Source organism: Arabidopsis thaliana, chromosome 3 (genome assembly GCF_000001735.4).
Source record: "Arabidopsis thaliana chromosome 3, partial sequence".
Classification (NCBI taxonomy): Eukaryota; Viridiplantae; Streptophyta; class Magnoliopsida; order Brassicales; family Brassicaceae; genus Arabidopsis; species Arabidopsis thaliana.
Window position 1 is genome coordinate 9,545,710 of NC_003074.8, and position 17,688 is coordinate 9,563,397.

At 34.5% G+C, this 17,688-nt stretch overlaps 5 protein-coding genes, 2 long non-coding RNA genes, 1 other non-coding gene and 1 pseudogene across 13 annotated transcripts; 5 read left to right on the forward strand and 4 right to left on the reverse strand.

The window, feature by feature from the left end:
- The first annotated feature begins 549 nt into the window (after positions 1 to 549).
- TEL1 (terminal EAR1-like 1) lies at positions 550 to 3,744 on the forward strand. Its single transcript, NM_113518.3, has 6 exons — positions 550 to 1,397; positions 1,642 to 2,191; positions 2,577 to 2,714; positions 2,836 to 2,977; positions 3,169 to 3,576; positions 3,636 to 3,744. Exons 1-5 carry the CDS (start codon positions 689 to 691, stop codon positions 3,475 to 3,477), a joined length of 1,848 nt encoding a protein of 615 aa, NP_189242.1. The 5' UTR covers positions 550 to 688; the 3' UTR covers positions 3,478 to 3,576; positions 3,636 to 3,744.
- A 1,106-nt stretch (positions 3,745 to 4,850) lies between these two features.
- Positions 4,851 to 5,426, forward strand: AT3G04975. The gene has a single exon (NR_141139.1). It is a non-coding gene; the product is annotated as an other RNA (long non-coding RNA).
- On the forward strand, positions 5,220 to 5,365 carry AT3G04985. The gene has a single exon (NR_141140.1). It is a non-coding gene; the product is annotated as an other RNA (small nucleolar RNA).
- Positions 5,427 to 6,079: 653 nt separating the features above from the next.
- On the reverse strand, positions 6,080 to 9,958 carry AT3G26130 (Cellulase (glycosyl hydrolase family 5) protein; the record flags this gene model as incomplete). Of its 3 annotated transcripts, none has more annotated exons than NM_001338789.1 (3): positions 6,080 to 8,498; positions 8,572 to 9,337; positions 9,507 to 9,958. In NM_001338789.1, 3 exons carry the CDS (start codon positions 9,924 to 9,926, stop codon positions 7,999 to 8,001), a joined length of 1,686 nt encoding a protein of 561 aa, NP_001327393.1. The 3 variants fall into 3 exon arrangements, with proteins under 3 accessions (NP_001327393.1, NP_001327394.1, NP_189244.1); NM_001338790.1 differs by having other exon boundaries at positions 7,788 to 8,498; positions 9,507 to 9,902; NM_113520.1 differs by having other exon boundaries at positions 7,999 to 8,492; positions 9,507 to 9,902.
- CYP86C2 (cytochrome P450, family 86, subfamily C, polypeptide 2) lies at positions 6,103 to 7,893 on the forward strand (the record flags this gene model as incomplete). Its single annotated transcript, NM_113519.2, has 1 exon — positions 6,103 to 7,893. The coding sequence occupies one exon, from the start codon at positions 6,103 to 6,105 to the stop codon at positions 7,726 to 7,728; it is 1,626 nt and encodes a 541-aa protein (NP_189243.1). The 3' UTR covers positions 7,729 to 7,893.
- Positions 9,959 to 10,350: 392 nt separating the features above from the next.
- On the reverse strand, positions 10,351 to 11,716 carry AT3G26135 (2-oxoglutarate/Fe(II)-dependent oxygenase family protein; the record flags this gene model as incomplete). Its single annotated transcript, NM_001338791.1, has 4 exons — positions 10,351 to 10,509; positions 11,300 to 11,340; positions 11,481 to 11,544; positions 11,663 to 11,716. 4 exons carry the CDS (start codon positions 11,714 to 11,716, stop codon positions 10,486 to 10,488), a joined length of 183 nt encoding a protein of 60 aa, NP_001327392.1. The 3' UTR covers positions 10,351 to 10,485.
- On the forward strand, positions 11,475 to 11,710 carry AT3G04995. The gene has a single exon (NR_141141.1). It is a non-coding gene; the product is annotated as an other RNA (long non-coding RNA).
- A 10-nt stretch (positions 11,717 to 11,726) lies between the features above and the next one.
- AT3G26134 lies at positions 11,727 to 12,090 on the reverse strand (annotated as a pseudogene). The gene has a single exon.
- Positions 12,091 to 13,845: 1,755 nt separating this feature from the next.
- Positions 13,846 to 17,613, reverse strand: AT3G26140 (Cellulase (glycosyl hydrolase family 5) protein; the record flags this gene model as incomplete). Of its 3 annotated transcripts, none has more annotated exons than NM_001338792.1 (4): positions 13,846 to 14,457; positions 14,777 to 15,294; positions 16,174 to 16,421; positions 17,026 to 17,501. In NM_001338792.1, the coding sequence occupies 4 exons, from the start codon at positions 17,437 to 17,439 to the stop codon at positions 14,033 to 14,035; spliced, it is 1,605 nt and encodes a 534-aa protein (NP_001326000.1). In that variant the 3' UTR covers positions 13,846 to 14,032. The 3 variants fall into 3 exon arrangements, with proteins under 3 accessions (NP_001326000.1, NP_001325999.1, NP_189245.1); NM_001338793.1 differs by having other exon boundaries at positions 13,885 to 14,457; positions 17,026 to 17,613; NM_113521.2 differs by having other exon boundaries at positions 13,973 to 14,457; positions 17,026 to 17,361.
- Positions 17,614 to 17,688: the final 75 nt, after the last annotated feature.

The window sequence follows — 17,688 nt, forward strand, 5'->3', positions numbered from 1 at the left end:
AAAATATTTAGAACCGTATCGTCGTTAATCGAAAAAAACTCTATTATGTTACCGCTATAGTATACTTTACATTGATACGATACGACGATGTATAACAAACAATGAAAAGTGAGATTCGGAGTACGAATGCCATATATAAGATACTGCAAATTATGAGTGAGACAAAAGAAAATCCAACAAAACAATCAAAAAGTAAAATTCTCCGATAGTCCAAAAAAGTCTTCCCATAATAATCCTCCGATATATTACCATAAGGTCCATAACCATTTTTTCCTTATCAATTTATTTCTAATCACATTCAATTAGTAGCTTTTCTTTACACTGTTTTAAAAAATACTAATCGAAACTTAAAGATGAACATTTTCCACGTACTCAGTATTCGTGTCGCGTAGGGACTTTCTATATTACGCCTCGTAAAACCAAAGAACCCAAAGCCTACAACAAAAAGTGCGTAGGGGTATTAACGTAACTTAACAAGAGGATAGTAATAATAAATTCGATTTAACATAAAAACAGTCATTTTCGAGAAACTTAAATGCTTACAACACAAAAAAATAAACATTTGTTCTCTTCCACTGTCTTGTCTGTAATAAGAGCAAAGACAGAGAGAGACGACGTTACAGTATCTCTCTCTCACACGATCAAGAGAAACTTCATCATTCGTCGGAAAATATCAACTCTGGTATTAATGGAAGACTCCAGACTTTTTCCGTTCGTCGGAAACTTAGACCCTCGTGCTCAAGAGTTTATACCATTCAACCCTATCTCCTCCGGTTTTCACTTTCCGTACACTCCTCCTCCTCCACAGCTTCCTCCTCCGTTACCTCCGTCGTCGTACGGATTATCTCCGACGGAGCCAAGAGTTTTCACATTCTTCAATATCCCACCACATCCGATGATGTTTTCTCCTCCTCCTCCTCAACCACCACCACCACCACCGCGTCCATGTTTCAACGGCGTTTCGGCAGCTCAACGGCTTCCTCTGCCGTCAAATACTCCGACGCGATCTCTCTCTTTGATCTCCGTACCACGTGACGTAACCGAGTCTACGGTGAGACGTGACTTGGAGGTTTACGGCGACGTTCGTGGCGTGCAAATGGAGAGAATCTCTGAAGGAATCGTGACCGTCCATTTCTACGATATACGTGACGCTAAAAGAGCGGTACGTGAAGTTTGTGGTAGACACATGCAGCAACAAGCTAGAGGTGGAAGCGTCTGGAGCTCACCTTCTACTTCATCGGCGCGTGGGTTTGTTTCCGGTAGACCTGTGTGGGCTCAGTTCGTAGTTCCGGCGACTAGTGCCGTTCCCGGAGGTTGTAACCAAGGAACGTTAGTAATATTTAACTTAGACCCTGAGGTCTCTTCCATTACTCTCAGACAGATTTTCCAAGTTTACGGTACTGTTCTTTTTTTTTTTTTTCTAATTTCTATGTCTTGATTTAGTTTACTTTGTTTCCTCGATTTGTGGATATGTCAGGAATTAAAACATTTTACAAAGACTTTAAAATGTTAAGCTATGGTATAAATTACATTATTATTTACATGAATCATGGATTCATTGTTTGCATGCTATGAAACATCTTTAGCTTTTGAATATAGATTATATTGGACCGTTTGTTTATGTGAGAATCTATGTTTCAGGTCCGATCAAAGAGTTGAGAGAGACACCGTACAAAAAACATCAAAGGTTCGTTGAGTTTTATGATGTGAGAGACGCGGCGAGAGCGTTTGATCGAATGAATGGTAAAGAGATTGGTGGGAAGCAAGTTGTGATCGAATTTAGTCGACCTGGTGGAATTAAGAACAGGTTCAGGTCATCTAGGCAACCGCAGCTACCATTTCAACCGCTTCGAGAGCCACCAATCCTAATTCCTCCTTTGAGGCGGCCAGTATCTTTCATCAAAGATAAAAACAAGAATGTGAGCCCTAAAAATGGAGTTATTGCTGTTGATGCTTCTATGCGTTCCTTATGTATCATCGATGCTGACGATAATAAGACTCGAGGAACCCGAGGAACGGAATCCGAATGCGCGGAGACAAAAAGCAAGAATGTGGCTAAGTGGGGGAAGAAAAGACAGATGAAGAACATGGAACTAAGTCAGTTTCTTATCAGTGAAGAAACCATGGAAGATCCGAGTTGCAGAGATCCACGTACCACTTTGATGATCAAGAACATACCAAACAAGTACAGGTTGGGCTTTATAATCTAATTTATTTAGTATATTATAATATTTGAAAGTTTTTCAATTATTCTCTAAGAAACTAAAGACTAAATCTTTCTAATCTTCAATAAAGTAATTATATGGATTTAAAGTTCGAAGCTTTTGCACACTCTAGGATGAATAAAGATTTAGATCTTTCATTAAAATATTCACATGGATTCGTGTGCTATATTCAAAGTTTTATATTCTAGATAAAATTCTCCAATGTTATGTTCAATCAAACTTTTAATTATATTCTTGTTTTGATCATACCTTAATTGACTAACATTATCCCTTAGGATTCTTGTAGGTTTTTTATTTTATGAGATTCCATGTGTGAATTTTCTAAGGTTTTCAGTGTTTTTGTTTATATAGTCAAAAGCTACTGTTGGATATGTTGGACAAGCATTGCATTCACATAAACGAAGCAATCACCGAGGAGCACAATAAACATGAGTCTCATCATCAGCCGTATTCTTCTTATGATTTCGTGTATCTCCCCATGGATTTCAAGTAATCGAGCATCGAAATTCAATGACATATAGTTTTTTTTTTTTTGTCAAAATTCAATGACATATAGTATTTGTTATATTTATAGCTAAAATCATAACTCTTTTCTTTGTTGTGATATTAGCAACAAGTGCAATGTTGGTTATGGGTTTGTGAACATGACATCTCCGGAAGCAGCTTGGAGGTTTTACAAGGCATTTCATGGTCAGCGTTGGGAGGTTTTTAATTCGCATAAGATTTGCCAAATCACATATGCGAGAGTTCAGGTATAATATACACATTAATGTTTTGAAATGGCAAACTAAATAAACTTGAAATGGTCACAATGTGTTTATTTTGTTAAACCAACGTCTTGAATTTTATGATAAGTATGATGATATGGTCACAATTGTGTTTGCTTGACAAAAAAAAAAGGTCACAATTGTGTTTATTTTGTTACTTTTGATCGCCAATAAAGGGTTTGGAGGATCTAAAGGAACACTTCAAGAGCTCGAAATTTCCATGCGAGGCTGAGCTATACCTGCCGGTGGTCTTCTCGCCTCCACGAGATGGGAAGCAGTTAACAGAACCTGTCTCCATCAACATAACCATCAACGGCTGCACCAGACTTAATCATAATCATTTTGAGCAAACAGTCGGTCAAGATCACTTTCTGAGTGGATCATGTTGTGACAGTGACCATGATAACAGTCATGAAGATGGATTTTCCGGCAGTAGCGTAGACTGTGGCCGGAGTATCACCGTGGAAGGAGAAACATCTTTCTAGGTGTTATCTGTAATGTGTATCATCATCATAAGATATAACAAAGTGTAAGTAGACATCATTTTGGTTAGAATTTGTATCTTTTTTTTTTTTTTTTTTTTTGTATGTCTGAATCTAAAGTTCTTTTTGGTCATGACATGAATTAAATTACGCATGCAAAGTTCTTTTTGGTTATCAACATGAATTAAACGACTCCTGCAAAGTTCTAAAAGGTCACATCTGGATAACTCTTTTTCTTTTCTTTTGATATAATGAAAGTGTAGTAATATTTAGATTTAAGTTCTTACTTTTTAAATACGGATATAAAATTGATAGGAGACCGAAATTGGGTTGACCTAGGGTAAGAGTTCTTTTTCAGGCAATACCATCTTTGTTCTAGTGTTAGCTGTCTTATTCAGTGACCTGTGAAAGGGACAATAGAGGACTCTGTGCTAGTGATGATCACATTCTGTATCTCCCTCTGATTCATGGGGCACTGACACGTGGTCTGATATCCACCTTACTTGGTGCATGGCAGTGTTGATAGTGATGGTTGACTACAACTTTAATCTTATGATGTTAGAGATATCTTAAGTTTTTTAAAAATGGTTCTTCATTGAAGGATTATGAAATATTAAAGTGCAATTTAACAATGAAAAATCACTTCTAGGGTATTAATTGAAAGATTTAGGATGTGACTGCAAAGCGTTTTAGAACTTTTAAATGGTTTTAACATTGCTGAATCATCCTTTACCGGTCATATTTATTTTAAAAGTTGTATATAAGATCCACTAAAAGTTTTTTCTTATTTTACAGCAATTAGTGTACAACTACAAGTACAACAACCTTAAGGCAAAAAGACTCCCCCTTAGTGTTTTTTTTCTGTCAACCACAATAAAAATCATCTTGAAAATATAGATTTCGTATAATTTGACCCCCAAAAAACAGATTGATTTCTTATTTAATAAATTTAAGGTTATAAGTGTGACTTAAAATAGACTATTTTCGTAATACACACACATTAGTTAGAATTTTTAAAATACATTTTAAACATTAGTTTTTAATATAATATTAATTTAACGTTCAAATCATTTATTGTGAGTGGATCTCAAATAATTAGGTGATAGACAAAATTTACAATTACACATAATCCATACAAATTCGTTTCAACACTGAAATACATTTTTCACTTGACACTGAAAAAAAGACAAAAATGAATTTTTTGTTTTCTGTAATGCATTTTCAATAGGAAAAATATTGGTGTGTATTCCTTTAACCAAACTGGACAAAAGTGGCCCAAAATCAAAGAGATCCAAATTTTAACCAAATGTTGATTAACAACAATATGGGCCTAAAAAGGGTCCATTAACGACATTCCCTAATTTTGACCTCTCTCTCTATAAAAGCAAGTTCCTTCCGAACCCTAATTCAATAAAATCCCCAGTCAAAACTCCTTAGCCGTCAGTTATTTCAATTCTTGTTTTTGTTCTTCGTTTGACAATGTTTTCTTTAGATCGCTTTCGAAAGGCGTTGCGCTCTTCGTCATAGAGTTTTTGTAACTCTGAAGGGCGTGTCACCGAAAGCGTATAATCAAAAATCTTCAATACGATTCTTTAGGATTTTGCGAAATTCGGATTCGTTCGAATTAGTAAAAACCTAAGAACCGATGGCTTCTTTTCGTCTCCATCGATTAATCGTATTGAGAAATTTCGAATCTAAAGTTAGATCTAGTTTTTGTGCGAAATTGATGGATTTAGAATTGGGAAATTGCTTCATAATGGTGAACTCTCTTAGATTATAAAAAGTGAGAGATGTTCAAGTTTCCGGAGCAAATATTAAACTGGCCAGAATTTAACAGCTCTGTGTTTAAATTTTACTATTTTCACAGTGTTACCTGTCTTCTGGTATATTTCATTAAATTTCATCACCCAATTTTTTTGTTTTACCTGTTCTCTCACCAACACAAATCTTTGTTTGATTCGTCTTTTTGTTTCGTTATTGATTCCAATTATAAGTTGAAGAATCTACGCTTTAATCAAAATCAGACTCCAAATTGAACAAATAAATATATGGGCTTTCGATTGATTTATAGGCCCAATACTTTTGTAAAAGGGCCTATTGAAAAACGGTGGGATAAGGTCAGAAAACATAACAAATTTGGCCAACTATAAAAATTAAATTCAAAGTTCACCTATTAAAATGGTGGGAAATTGGGAATAGATTAAAAACATACCAATGCTAAGGATAAATTTGGTTATAAACTGAACCAGAAGATTAAACGTGGTTAATTGGTTGTGGGATTTGAACTAAAAAGATAGTTAAGATTTGACATGCAGATTTTGCATTTGTAGCTTCGTTTCTTCCGAGTTCTTTACGACACTGACCTAATAGCACATACATACAATTTGCATTTTCAACTTCAAACATAACGTTTCGTGTACGTCAAGGTAACGTCGTGTTCTTGAAGTAGACCAGTACCCTTAAACTGTCTGAGTCTCTAAGCGAAAAAAGCACCGAACGCATGATGAATCCTCTCTTTGAATCTTCGATTTACATGTCTTTACGAAACATTAAACATTAAACCTTGAACTCCAATTTTTCATGTTTATAGTTACTACAAGAGTCACTGAGAAATAAATTATACAAAATATGTCTAATGAAAATTCTGTAATGTCATTGATAGATCGCATCTCTGGTCATCTCTGTCTTCAAGATGTATCAATTGCGTTGTTAGGTTTATTCCTTTTCGGTTGCTTGCAAGCGAAGTTAACCAACAAAGGCGAACCAGTACAATGGCCTGTGTTTGGGATAACTCCCGAGTTCTTCCTTCATGTTCACGATATGTTTGGATGGGTCACCCGATGTTTGACGAAAAGCCGAGGAACGTTTCCTTACCAAGGAATCTGGTTTAGTGGATCTTACGGAGCCATGACTAGTGTTCCTGCAAACATCGAATACATGCTCAAAACCAATTTCAAGAACTTTCCTAAAGGAGAGTTTTACAAAGAGAGATTCCGTGACTTACTCGAAGATGGTATTTTCAATGCGGATGATGAATCTTGGAAAGAACAGAGACGGATCATCATAACAGAAATGCATTCCACTCGCTTCGTGGATCATTCTTTCCAGACGACGAGAGATTTGATAGAGAGGAAGCTTTTAAAAGTGATGGAGAGTTTCTCCAAGTCACAAGAAGCTTTTGATCTTCAAGAGATTCTTTTACGGTTAACATTTGATAATATCTGCATCGCGGGTCTTGGAGATGATCCGGGGACTTTGGATGATGATCTTCCTCACGTTCCATTCGCCAAAGCGTTTGAAGAAGCAACAGAGTCTACTCTGTTTCGGTTCATGATTCCGCCTTTTGTGTGGAAACCAATGAAGTTTTTCGATATAGGGTATGAGAAAGGGCTTAGGGAAGCGGTTGAGACGGTTCACAACTTTATCGACAAGATGGTTGTTGAACGAATCGCGATGCTTAAGGACCAAGGAACATTAGCGAATAGCAAATCCGATGTCCTCTCGAGGCTAATACAGATCGAAAGTCACAAAAGAGGCGATGAAAATGATCGATTCACCGCCAAGTTTTTCAGACAGTTCTGCACAAGCTTCATCTTAGCCGGACGAGACACGAGTTCCGTCGCGCTTACTTGGTTCTTCTGGTTGATAACAAAACACCCGGAAGTCGAAACCAAGATCCTTCACGAAATCAGAGAAATCTTGAACCAAAGAGAGAAGAACAAGTACAAGCTTGATGAAACCGGAGAAAAGGAGAGTTCTCGTCACTTCACAGTCAAAGAACTTAACGATATGGTTTATCTACAAGCAGCATTGTCAGAATCTCTTAGACTCTATCCACCAATTCCAATGGAAATGAAACAAGCGACCGAGGAAGATGTGTTTCCGGATGGAACTTTCTTGAGAAAAGGCTCAAGGGTTTACTTCTCAGTCTATGCAATGGGAAGGATGGAATCGATTTGGGGAAAAGACTGTGAAATGTTCAAACCAGAAAGATGGATACAAGGAGGGCAATACGTGAGTGATGATCAGTTTAAATACGTCGTGTTCAATGCAGGTCCAAGACTTTGTTTAGGGAAAACATTTGCTTACTTGCAGATGAAAATGGTGGCTGCTTCGATCTTGCTGAATTACTCAATCAAGGTTGATCAAGATCATGTTGTTGTTCCGCGAGTAACAACGACTTTGTATATGAAACATGGTCTTAAGGTCAGGATTACACCGAGATCTCTAGAAGAGAAGAAGCAAGATTCATAAATATAGAAGAAACAAACAGCTAAACTGTGAAGTTGTTACTGAAATACACATAAATAATCTTTGTTAGTAAAATGTACAGTGTGTGTATTATGTGTAATTCAGATCAAATGTTATATACAAAGAAAAAATTGCAATCATAAGGTATAAACTTTGAGTTAGGTGCATACGCATTTCAACTATGTGAAAGCTAAATGTGTCCAATCTGGTATAGCCGATCCAAAAACCAAACTCGAAAAGGAAATGAACCGATTTCTTCTCTTGATGACCTTGTTAAACTGATAAAGATTTCTGAAGAAATGTCTTGGAGTATAGACTAATTTGAAGAAAAGGTTTTGGTCTAGACCGTCTTCTCGTGCTAGTAACAAGCTTAAACCACTGGCTTCTCGGATCGCAACTCGAGTTTCCTCGTAAACATTTGCAGCTATTCGTCACAATGTTGTTATTCTCCGTATCCACATCCAAACAAACAGAGAATCCATTCTTTGTTATAGAAGAGAGTTGCATCTTCGAGTCAGAAAAAAGTTTCCATTTCGAACAGTAAGATTCAGAGAAAAACAGACGTAGCTTAACAGACTTTCCTTTCTCATAAGCTTTTAAACAGAGGATTTGTTCTTCTGCTAGTGATAAAACTCGATGAGAAGAAAGTCTCCAGCTTTCTGATCTATTGCAAGAACCAAGCTTTAGTTGAAACAATGATTTTCTTACAATGCAAAGTCCAGTTGAAGGATGGAACATTATTTTCTTTGGTTGAGTTTCCATTAGCCCTGGTCCTGAATATTGCAAATTTGTTATTGATCAAGATCATATAAAACAAAAGTAAGTTTGAAAAAACAAATTGTGTACCTATAAAAGGAGTCTGAATTGCAGATATCATCTGCAAAATGGTTGAGTTCCTTATGCTAGACCAATTAAAATCCAAAACTCCATAAGATTCATCTGATCCAATACTTTTCTCTCTTATATAATAGCTTCCTGCAAGAGTCCATAGTGACCAATCTAGATCACGATCAGCTGCTAAAGCCATAAAACAACTTAGAAACTTATTGTCGTTTGCATTGTTTCCTCTTTGATCAATCCCAAACTCGCTCACAAACAACGGTATCCCTTTCTCGAGCAAAAACCCCGACATTTTCATCATCTTCTCGGTTTCTTTCCCGCAAATCTTGTTCAAGTTATCTCCTTCCCAAGTATTCCAAAATCCATACCAATGTATCTCAAACACCACTTTCCTCCTGAAGCTAACTTCAAAGGGTCTCTCTCGGAGAAACGATAAGTCAGTAGCGTAATTTAAACCCGAGACAATAACAAGAACATTCGGATTCACTGAGTGGACCGCTTCAGCGCCTTCTCTCATATACTTGTACCAATCTTTAATGTTCTGTTTAGGGCCTCTAAGCTCATTCCTTAAACTCATACCAACCACATTTGATGAAACATTAGCAAACATTGATGCCATTTTTTTTAACCCTTTGATCCAAACTTGAGGGTTTAAATGTTTATCGCCGAAAAACCCGTTTCCATCATTGTCACTACAACACCAACCAGGTTGGCTTATGTGATTGTCTAAGATAACCATTACTCTATGCTTTTCAAGACAATACACTACTTCCTGTTTTAAGAGAAAGAACAACAAATTTCTCATCTTTCTTGATCCTGAAACCCTAATTAATAGATTACAAACTAGACAAGAATTCAAGAATCCTAAGAAGAAGATAGAAAAGTCAAAACCTTTCCAGGGAAATTCTGAAAAAGGTAAACATTTTATCGAGTTTTGTTACCTGGAAAGCTTTGATTAGAGGAAGATCAAGAATCGTTGGATTGTGAGTTTGAAAACCAGAAACAGCTTCAAAGAGACGAAACTTGCGGAGTGATTGTCTCACTGTCATAAAAGCAGAGAAAGATTCATCGGTGGCTAAGTAGAGAGGCCAAGTCAATCTAACGCAATTGAAACCCATTGAGACTATCTTCTCTGCGATCGCATCCAACGGCTGCTTGCTAAGCCCTTCAGCCACCGCGGTTTCGAGATGCGACGGCCAGTTGACGCACGTGAGTTTCACGCGCCGCCCTTTGTTGCCGTCGTCGACGATCCAGCGTGAGTCGGTGGAGGGAGGGAAAGCGAAAGTGGTGATGACGTAGGGAAGAAGAAAGACAGAGATGAAGAAGAATTTTTCCATTTGGTTTATCTCTCTCTGTTTCATTTGGTTGGTGTTAATCCCTAATTAGTTTTGTAAGAAGTGGAATGTTCGTATGATTTTAGTATATTTAATTTAATTATGTCTAATCTTGTACATTATGTTTTCGTAATCATGGTTCTTAATATTTTAATATTTTTTTAGACCAACTACTTTATTTATTGTTTGAGATTTTTTATAATACTCCTACTATTTATGTTTGCATTAGTGAAATTGGTTTAAATATCATAAGTTTTTTTTTTTTGGTGTTTGTTGTTTTGAAAAGAAAGATTTGAAGTGTTTTGGTTCTTAAAAAATTTAGTTACAACATTTGTATGAACATAAAGAGAAGACATATAAAGCAAAGTGTATATAGCAAAGAACACATAAACGTGTAAGAAAGAACACAAATATACAAGTCGAAGAATCCAGAAACAACACAACAACAACAACACATTGTAATCTCTCTATCTATACAAAGTTAATAGAAGGCACAAACTATGCAAAGAAGCCAATCTTCTCTATCTTGCTGCTTGTTTCAACTCTTCTTGCCAATCGTTCTCTACACCGGCTCATTTTGCATTGCCTACACCTTCACTCTAGTTTTCGTCTGTCTTGATTCAAACCATAAACGGAGTGGCAAATCAACCCAGAAAATTTAAAAAATTGGTGTGAATATCAACAACAGTCATACGAAACTACAGGAAAAAACGGATCACGGTTTAGGTTTATGGTTTGAAAGTTATAGCCAATTTACCAAGACAGAGCCGGAAGGTAACAAACCTGCAAGCAGCCAACTTTGGAAGCAATTTCCCATCAAACAGCAAGGAACTAGAAGATGATCTTTATGTCCTTGGAAAGATCTCGCTTTCAAGTTTCCAAAACATCTTTCAAGTCTAAAACACAATATCTATAGCCAACATTAGAGGAAACGAATCAATCATATCTACCAAATCACTATTAAATTCAAGTGTTCAGTTTCAGTTTCAGTTTCAGTTTCAACACAAAGAACTCTAGAGACTAGCATTCAATTTACTGAGACACTTTCCATCTCATAACTTCAGTTTAGACACACAATTAAATGCAGATTACCAACAATATGCACTTCAATAGTTAAAACATACCCGAGATTCAATAGTCAACAACAGATTAATAGTCTATTTTTCAGATGATTTGAACTTGAAGCAAAACCAACCACCAATAATTCATAATTGATAAACTTAAAGCAGACTCACATTGACACCAGCTGCTGTAGCATCCTAGAAAAAGCTACAGAACAGAGACATGATAGCTACAAGTGAAACAGTTTGACACAGATGATGCAGGATATCTTAGAATAACCAGAAAAAGCTATGCGCTACTAGGAGAGCTTTTATGAGAAAATATGTATACTCACCAACCTTCATGAATACTGCATCATAGTGGGTACTTGATCGAGCTTCTGCAGAATTCATCCAAAAGTTGATAGAAGAAAGTGGCTTTGCCTCTAAAAATGTGGGCTGCATCAATTCAGATAAATGATGTTAAGAAAGTTCAAGTAAGCAGCTTTGCAGAAATAAGAGTTGAAAGAATTACGCTTACCGTTCCTTTTATCACTCATATGCTGCTTGCAGAATCTAATAAAATCCAAGAACGGCAATGACACCTATAGGACACAGATAATTTTTTTTTTAAAAGCAGAACCATAAACAATAAGAACTCAAATCAGCTAATTTCCTGCTAGGTTGCTAGCCAATCTGTTCAATAAATGAGAAATGTTTTACCCTCTCATGGCTTCTGATATCACCATTAAAACATGGAGCCGTCCTCGAAAGCATTGCCTCTACTTCAACTGAACCTACACGTTCCTTCACAAGAGGATTCCATCGAAATTAGAGGAAGCCATGGCTGATGATCTAAGAAGGATTTTCGAGAAAAGGGAAGAGATTTAAAAGGAATCGAAACAGAAAAAAATTGATCGGCGAAATGACCGAGAGAGAAATTTTTTGAGAGAAACAAAAGAAATTTGATTTTGTTTTTTCTTTTTTCGAAAAAAAACAAATGAGCGACCAATCAGTGCCTGCCACGTAAGATGAAACTGAGTATCAGAAGTATCAATGGGCTGATACGGCTCAGCCCAATTTTCTGTATTTGGTCTATTAAAAAATTATAAATGGGCTACTGATACTCTAAAAATATGAGCTATGTACATGGTCTAATGCTCAAGTAACGCTCAAAAGAGTGATATGATACGGTTTAGTTCAGATTATGTCTAGTTATTATGTTTGCGTAATCTTGATTCTTAATTTTTTTTGAAAGGCGAACTGCTTGTTTGGATATTGGAAACTTTTTATCATCTGAAAGTATATATTTGGGACTAAAATCTATGTTCTAACCTTATTATGATTTTTTTTATTAATATAGTTATCTTATAAATGTCCAATTAAAAATATTTGTTACAATAATTCCAGTCTTAAAATAATATATCAAAAATAAAACAGGAGAATAACCATAAACTAATAGCATAATAACGTTATATTCCATTTAATAGTAACATACACAAAATAAAGTTTACAACTTAATGAGTTACCTTTCTTGTTTTTTATAAGAACTTAACTAGATCATAACCCGTGCTATACAGCACGGACATTAATATTTTGTATAAATTAAATTGTATACTTTATTATGTTTGCTATATTTGTCAAAATTTAGTAAAATATATTCAATTATAATTAAATTTATTAAAACTTAATAAATTTAAAAGTTTTTTTTGTTTGGAGACGCACTATCTACATATAAAATACCCGTTTCTATTTTTTTGAGTATTTTTAGGGCCTGAAACTTTTTATCCAAACTGACCCAAACCCAACTGGACCCGACCCGAACCAGATATTTAGAATTATTCTATTAGGTAGTAAATCATATACCCATTAATTCCAAACCCGAACGGGTTCTACCCGAACTCAAATGGATTACTCATATGTCCAGCCCTATTCTCTGATTTAATTATCTAAAAAATTCCAATAAAACATATGTTTTGCTGACTACTTTTTATTCAAAAAATTTTACATCCTCTTCTGCCAAAATCATTTCATAAGACATCCCAAAACCCTTGGAATAATGATTACATGAATGAAAAATCCTAATTTGAATATACCAAGAGGTTTTGAAAGGTTTTAAGTTTTTGATAAGTGTGTATGTGAGAAGGTACATCCATCGTGATGGTAATCTGCTTATTTATAATTTTAACTTGCATTATACAGCAGGTAGGCTTATATTTTAGTTAAACTAAAAACTTTTATTGTAAAGTTGATTACAAATATATGATATTATTTTATTTGATTTTAAATGTATAGTAAACTGCGAGTTGTATATGTTTTGTTGATATTATTTATATTGTTTAGTGTTTAAAATTATATACTTGTATTTTGATTGTTAATTTTAGAGTTTCACCTGTAGTATACCATCTTGTATTAATATTGATTTAAACCCGTCAATTCTAGGATTTTCCTGCTTGTATTAAAAATTGAATCACATCATACACATTAAAAAATCTAATATGTTATTAATTATTGTAGTATATAAGATTATAAATTTTAAAATAATATGTATGAAATTGAATATAAATATTCAAATTATGACACAGTACTCAGTAAAAAAATTTCTTAAATCTACTTTTGACCCGTTATAGTATTTTTTCATGTATTGAACAGTTTATATTCGTTTTTAAAAATTCAAATTGTGGCATATGCGAAAAAACTCTAATTATTTTTTTATAACGATGATATTATTTTTTCGCAAAAATAGAATCATATAAAGATGAGAGGTGAAGTATAATAATTAATAAAAAATTAATATGATAATTTAGATATCAAATCTAATTTGTTGATTTTAATTGGTTACTTTTTTGGAAATTAATAATGTATTTCGTTTTTGAGTTAAATTTAATTAATTAAATTAATATTTGATTTTTTAATTTTTAAAGAAATAAATTAATTTACTCTTTAAAATTTTATTTCTAATGGCATACCTATGTAATTACTTACAAAAAATAAGGTTATATTTAAAATGTACTTTCCAAATAATATAGTAGAATGAGTTTCTTAACCGTTATTTAAATATGAGATGAATAATCTATATTAATTTAAACCTCATTATTTACTAACTTTAACAATCTTGAACCACTGGCTTATCGGATCACACGAGCTGTCTTCGCCCTTCACACACTTGCAGTTACTAGCCATGAGGTTATTTGTTTCATCCACGTCAAGGCAAAGTGAGTTATTGGTTGATTTAGCAGCTAAGAGCATATTAGAGGCTGAGATGGTCTCCCATTCTGACAAATTAGGGCTCGAGCAACTCGTTTCACTGAGCTTAACCGGCGCATTCGGCCCGGTGCTCTCTAAGCATAGGGACTTGTCTTTGAGTGTCAGGGTGTTCTGAGGAGTGTAGCTCCATGGTTGAGATTCATTACATAGACCGAGAGTGACCTTGGTTGGATCTAAGATACTTTGTAGCATGCAAAGTCCGGTTAACGGGTGGAAAACAAGATTGTAGACTTTGGATTGAGAGCCTGGTCCTGATAAAACATGTTTGCAATACTAAATTAATTAGAATAGTGAGATGTTAATTAATCATATGTCTAATGAACAAGCATAAGCAAATTCTTTTTATTTTAAAATATCATTTCAGCTAACATCTAAATGAATAAAGTTATTAAATCTAAAACATATTTGTTCTTATTAGTATGTGACAAAAAAAATCTAATGGTTGGTAAAATAGCCACCATCAAATCTTGATTTTATACTTGGTGGCGAATGACGATTGTGAACTCTAAAAAATTAGTCTGGTTTCAACTCAAAAAGTAAAGCTGTGTATCAAAAACATATCGAATATACCTTGAAGCGGGGATAGAATCAGAGACAATCTTTGCAAGAAACTTTGGCTTCGAACACGAACCCAATCCGAATCCAAGATACCGTAAAACTCACTCATTCCGACCACACCTTCTCTGAGATAGTAACTTCCTTGAAGAGTCCAAATCGACCAATCTACGTCATTTTCCGCGGCCCAACCTAATATACATCCAATGTAGCGATTATCGTTAACATTTTTGCCTCTCAAGTCGATTCCAAACTCGCTAAGAAACACCGGGAAGTCACGGAGATTGAAACCGCCCCCGTTCTCGATGCTTTTCAGAATCTCACCGCATGCCTCGTTAGGGTTTTTGGAACTCCATGTGTTTGTGTTGGTGAAAGAGTACCGATGGAGCTCAAACACGAGTTTTCTAGTGAAAGTTAGGTTTACGTGTCGTGATCGGACAAATGAGAGGTCGGTGTCGTAGCTGAGGCCAGAAAGGATTACAAGTACATTAGGGTTTGCTTCGTGAACTGCTTCGGCCCCTTGTTGCATGTACCTACATGAGACAAATAAAATATAAATCTTCCTTAAGTTTAATCAAATCTAGCACACATATATATATTGACAAAAAAATATATGTTTTAAAAATTACAAAACAACATATTTAAAACAAACCACATTAGTAACATATTAATATGTGCCCAGTGAATCATTGCTAATTTTTGAATACGAAGGAATTAAATATATACAGTATAATCTAAATATAACACACAATTTTTTTTTTTTTTTTTTTTTTTTTGGTTAGACGACGTAAGTAATCATTGGGGGCTGGTATAGACTGTTGCTATAATATTAAGAATTTTGATCGTTTACTGTGGTTCTAGTCTTCTATAGGCTTCTAGCATAAAAAAATTATGTGCCACTTAATAATATTGGCTCTAGGAAAAACAAAAAAAAAACAAGGAAAAATATGAAATTTCTTATTTGATTGATACATTTTATTTTCCGTGAAACCGTACGTAAGTAAAGTCTTTAATCCTTATATGTCACTCAACTATTATCTTTTTTTTTTTTGATAAAAATACTTTAAAAATGTCCATTTATTTTCTTCTTAGTGTTCTAAACTTTTTTCGTTAAAAAGGAACTTTTAATGTAACGTATGCCACTGAAGGTAAAAAACAAAATACTGATTTTAACATTACAGAATAGCGATCTCTTACACGTACACGGTACACATGCAGCGAATGGGGCAAACATGAAAAAAGGCACTTAAAGTTCAAAGCAATACGTGCAAGAGATGGCCACTAGTTTATATTTTTCTTTCTTTCTATGTAACCGTTAAATGTTTAATGCAATTCAATTTCATTAAACCAATTATATAGAAGATAAACTCAGAGAGAAAAAGGATCCGAATAGGTTATACAAATATACGTACTTGAACCAATCATCGACGTTTTGTTTTGGTCCTCTAAGTTCGTTTCTGAGGCTCATGCCAACGACATTAGTGGCACCTTTGAAAGTCATGGCTATCTTGGTCAGACCGGCGATCCACGTAGTAGGGTCAAAGAAAGTGTCACCAAAGAAACCGTTGCCGTCGTTGTAGCCACAACACCACCCTGGCTTGGTCACGTGGTTGTCTAATATCACCATCACATTATTGTTTCCCAACTTAGCTACCACCTTCTGCAAAAACGAAAGAAAAACAAAAAAAGTAAGTTTTGTTTTCAAAGGAGATGAGTGACTTAGGGTAAAAAACTACATGATATATGAAATTTCGGTTTTGAACTATTGTTTTAAAGTATTTGGATCCACATCTATGTAATTTCTTTTTGACAAATCCATCTTTATAAATTATTTTTGTATATTATGAACTAAATAAAGCTATTCTAAAATTTTCGGACGGATATCCGAAGTCCGAACCAATAGATTTACCTTTACTGATAGAACAATACTATGAGATTGTTGGTAAATCAATTAGCTAGTATACCACCAATGTAAAATCTTGACAAATTAACTTTAAAAAAATAAAATAAAATAAAATTGACAACAACAGTAAAAAAATAGTGATTGTTATATAACAACATTATTTAACAAACTAATATGTTTTAATATCTAAAATTTACATGAATACGAGGTTTGAAAGAATATATAATTTATAACTTAAAACCATAATAATAAGCATAAATTTATATTAGATTTATTAAATTTTCAACCGAAATAAAAAGTTTTTGTAATTCTTTTATTTTATGCCAATGAAAGAGATCCAATAAATTGAATACTATCATACCTTGTAAGCTTCAATGAGGGGAAGATCAATCATGGATGGGTTCTTTGTTTCGAAACCAGAAATGTCATCATTAAGACCAAGACTTTGAAAAGATTGTCTCACAGTAACATTATTAGCCAACGTCTCATTTGTAGCTAGATCAAGTGGCCAAGTAAACCTAACACAGTTGAAACCCATTGCCATTATCTTCTTGGCCAAGTCATCTACACTCTGCTTGCTCAGCCCTTCCGCCACCACAGGCTGCAAATGTGATGGCCAATTCACACACGCCAGCTTCACTCTTTGCCCTTTTTCGTCGATGATCCAACGAGAGTTTGTAGAGAGAGGATATGCCATGTTCTTTGTGATGAAGGAGAAGAATGAGAAGAAGATGATAAAGCAAAACATGCGTCTTAGCTCTTTTGTTGTCTTCATGTTAAATGTATTTAGAATTTTTTGGGGTTTTGTTTTCTTTTTGGTTATTTTTGTTTGGTGTTGGTGAATCATTTCGAAGAGACTTATATATATAGAGAAATGATTTAGAAGTGAAGTTGAAATCATTTCTGGTACTTAGGGGTGTATTCAATCAAATATTTTAAGTGATTTGTGTTAAAATAACAAATCCTATGTTACTCAATCATAGCTTTTTAAAAGTTTCATGAAATCTTATGTTATTGAACTAGT

What these genes read in the sequence shown, in the direction of transcription:
- TEL1 (NM_113518.3), top strand. Translation starts at nt 689, where the DNA reads ATGGAAGACTCCAGACTTTTTCCGTTCGTCGGAAACTTAGACCCTCGT. An exon ending in TATCTCCCCATGGATTTCAA is followed by an intron (nt 2,715 to 2,835) that starts GTAATCGAGCAT and finishes TTGTGATATTAG; the next exon opens with CAACAAGTGCAATGTTGGTT. An exon ending in TCACATATGCGAGAGTTCAG is followed by an intron (nt 2,978 to 3,168) that starts GTATAATATACA and finishes TCGCCAATAAAG; the next exon opens with GGTTTGGAGGATCTAAAGGA.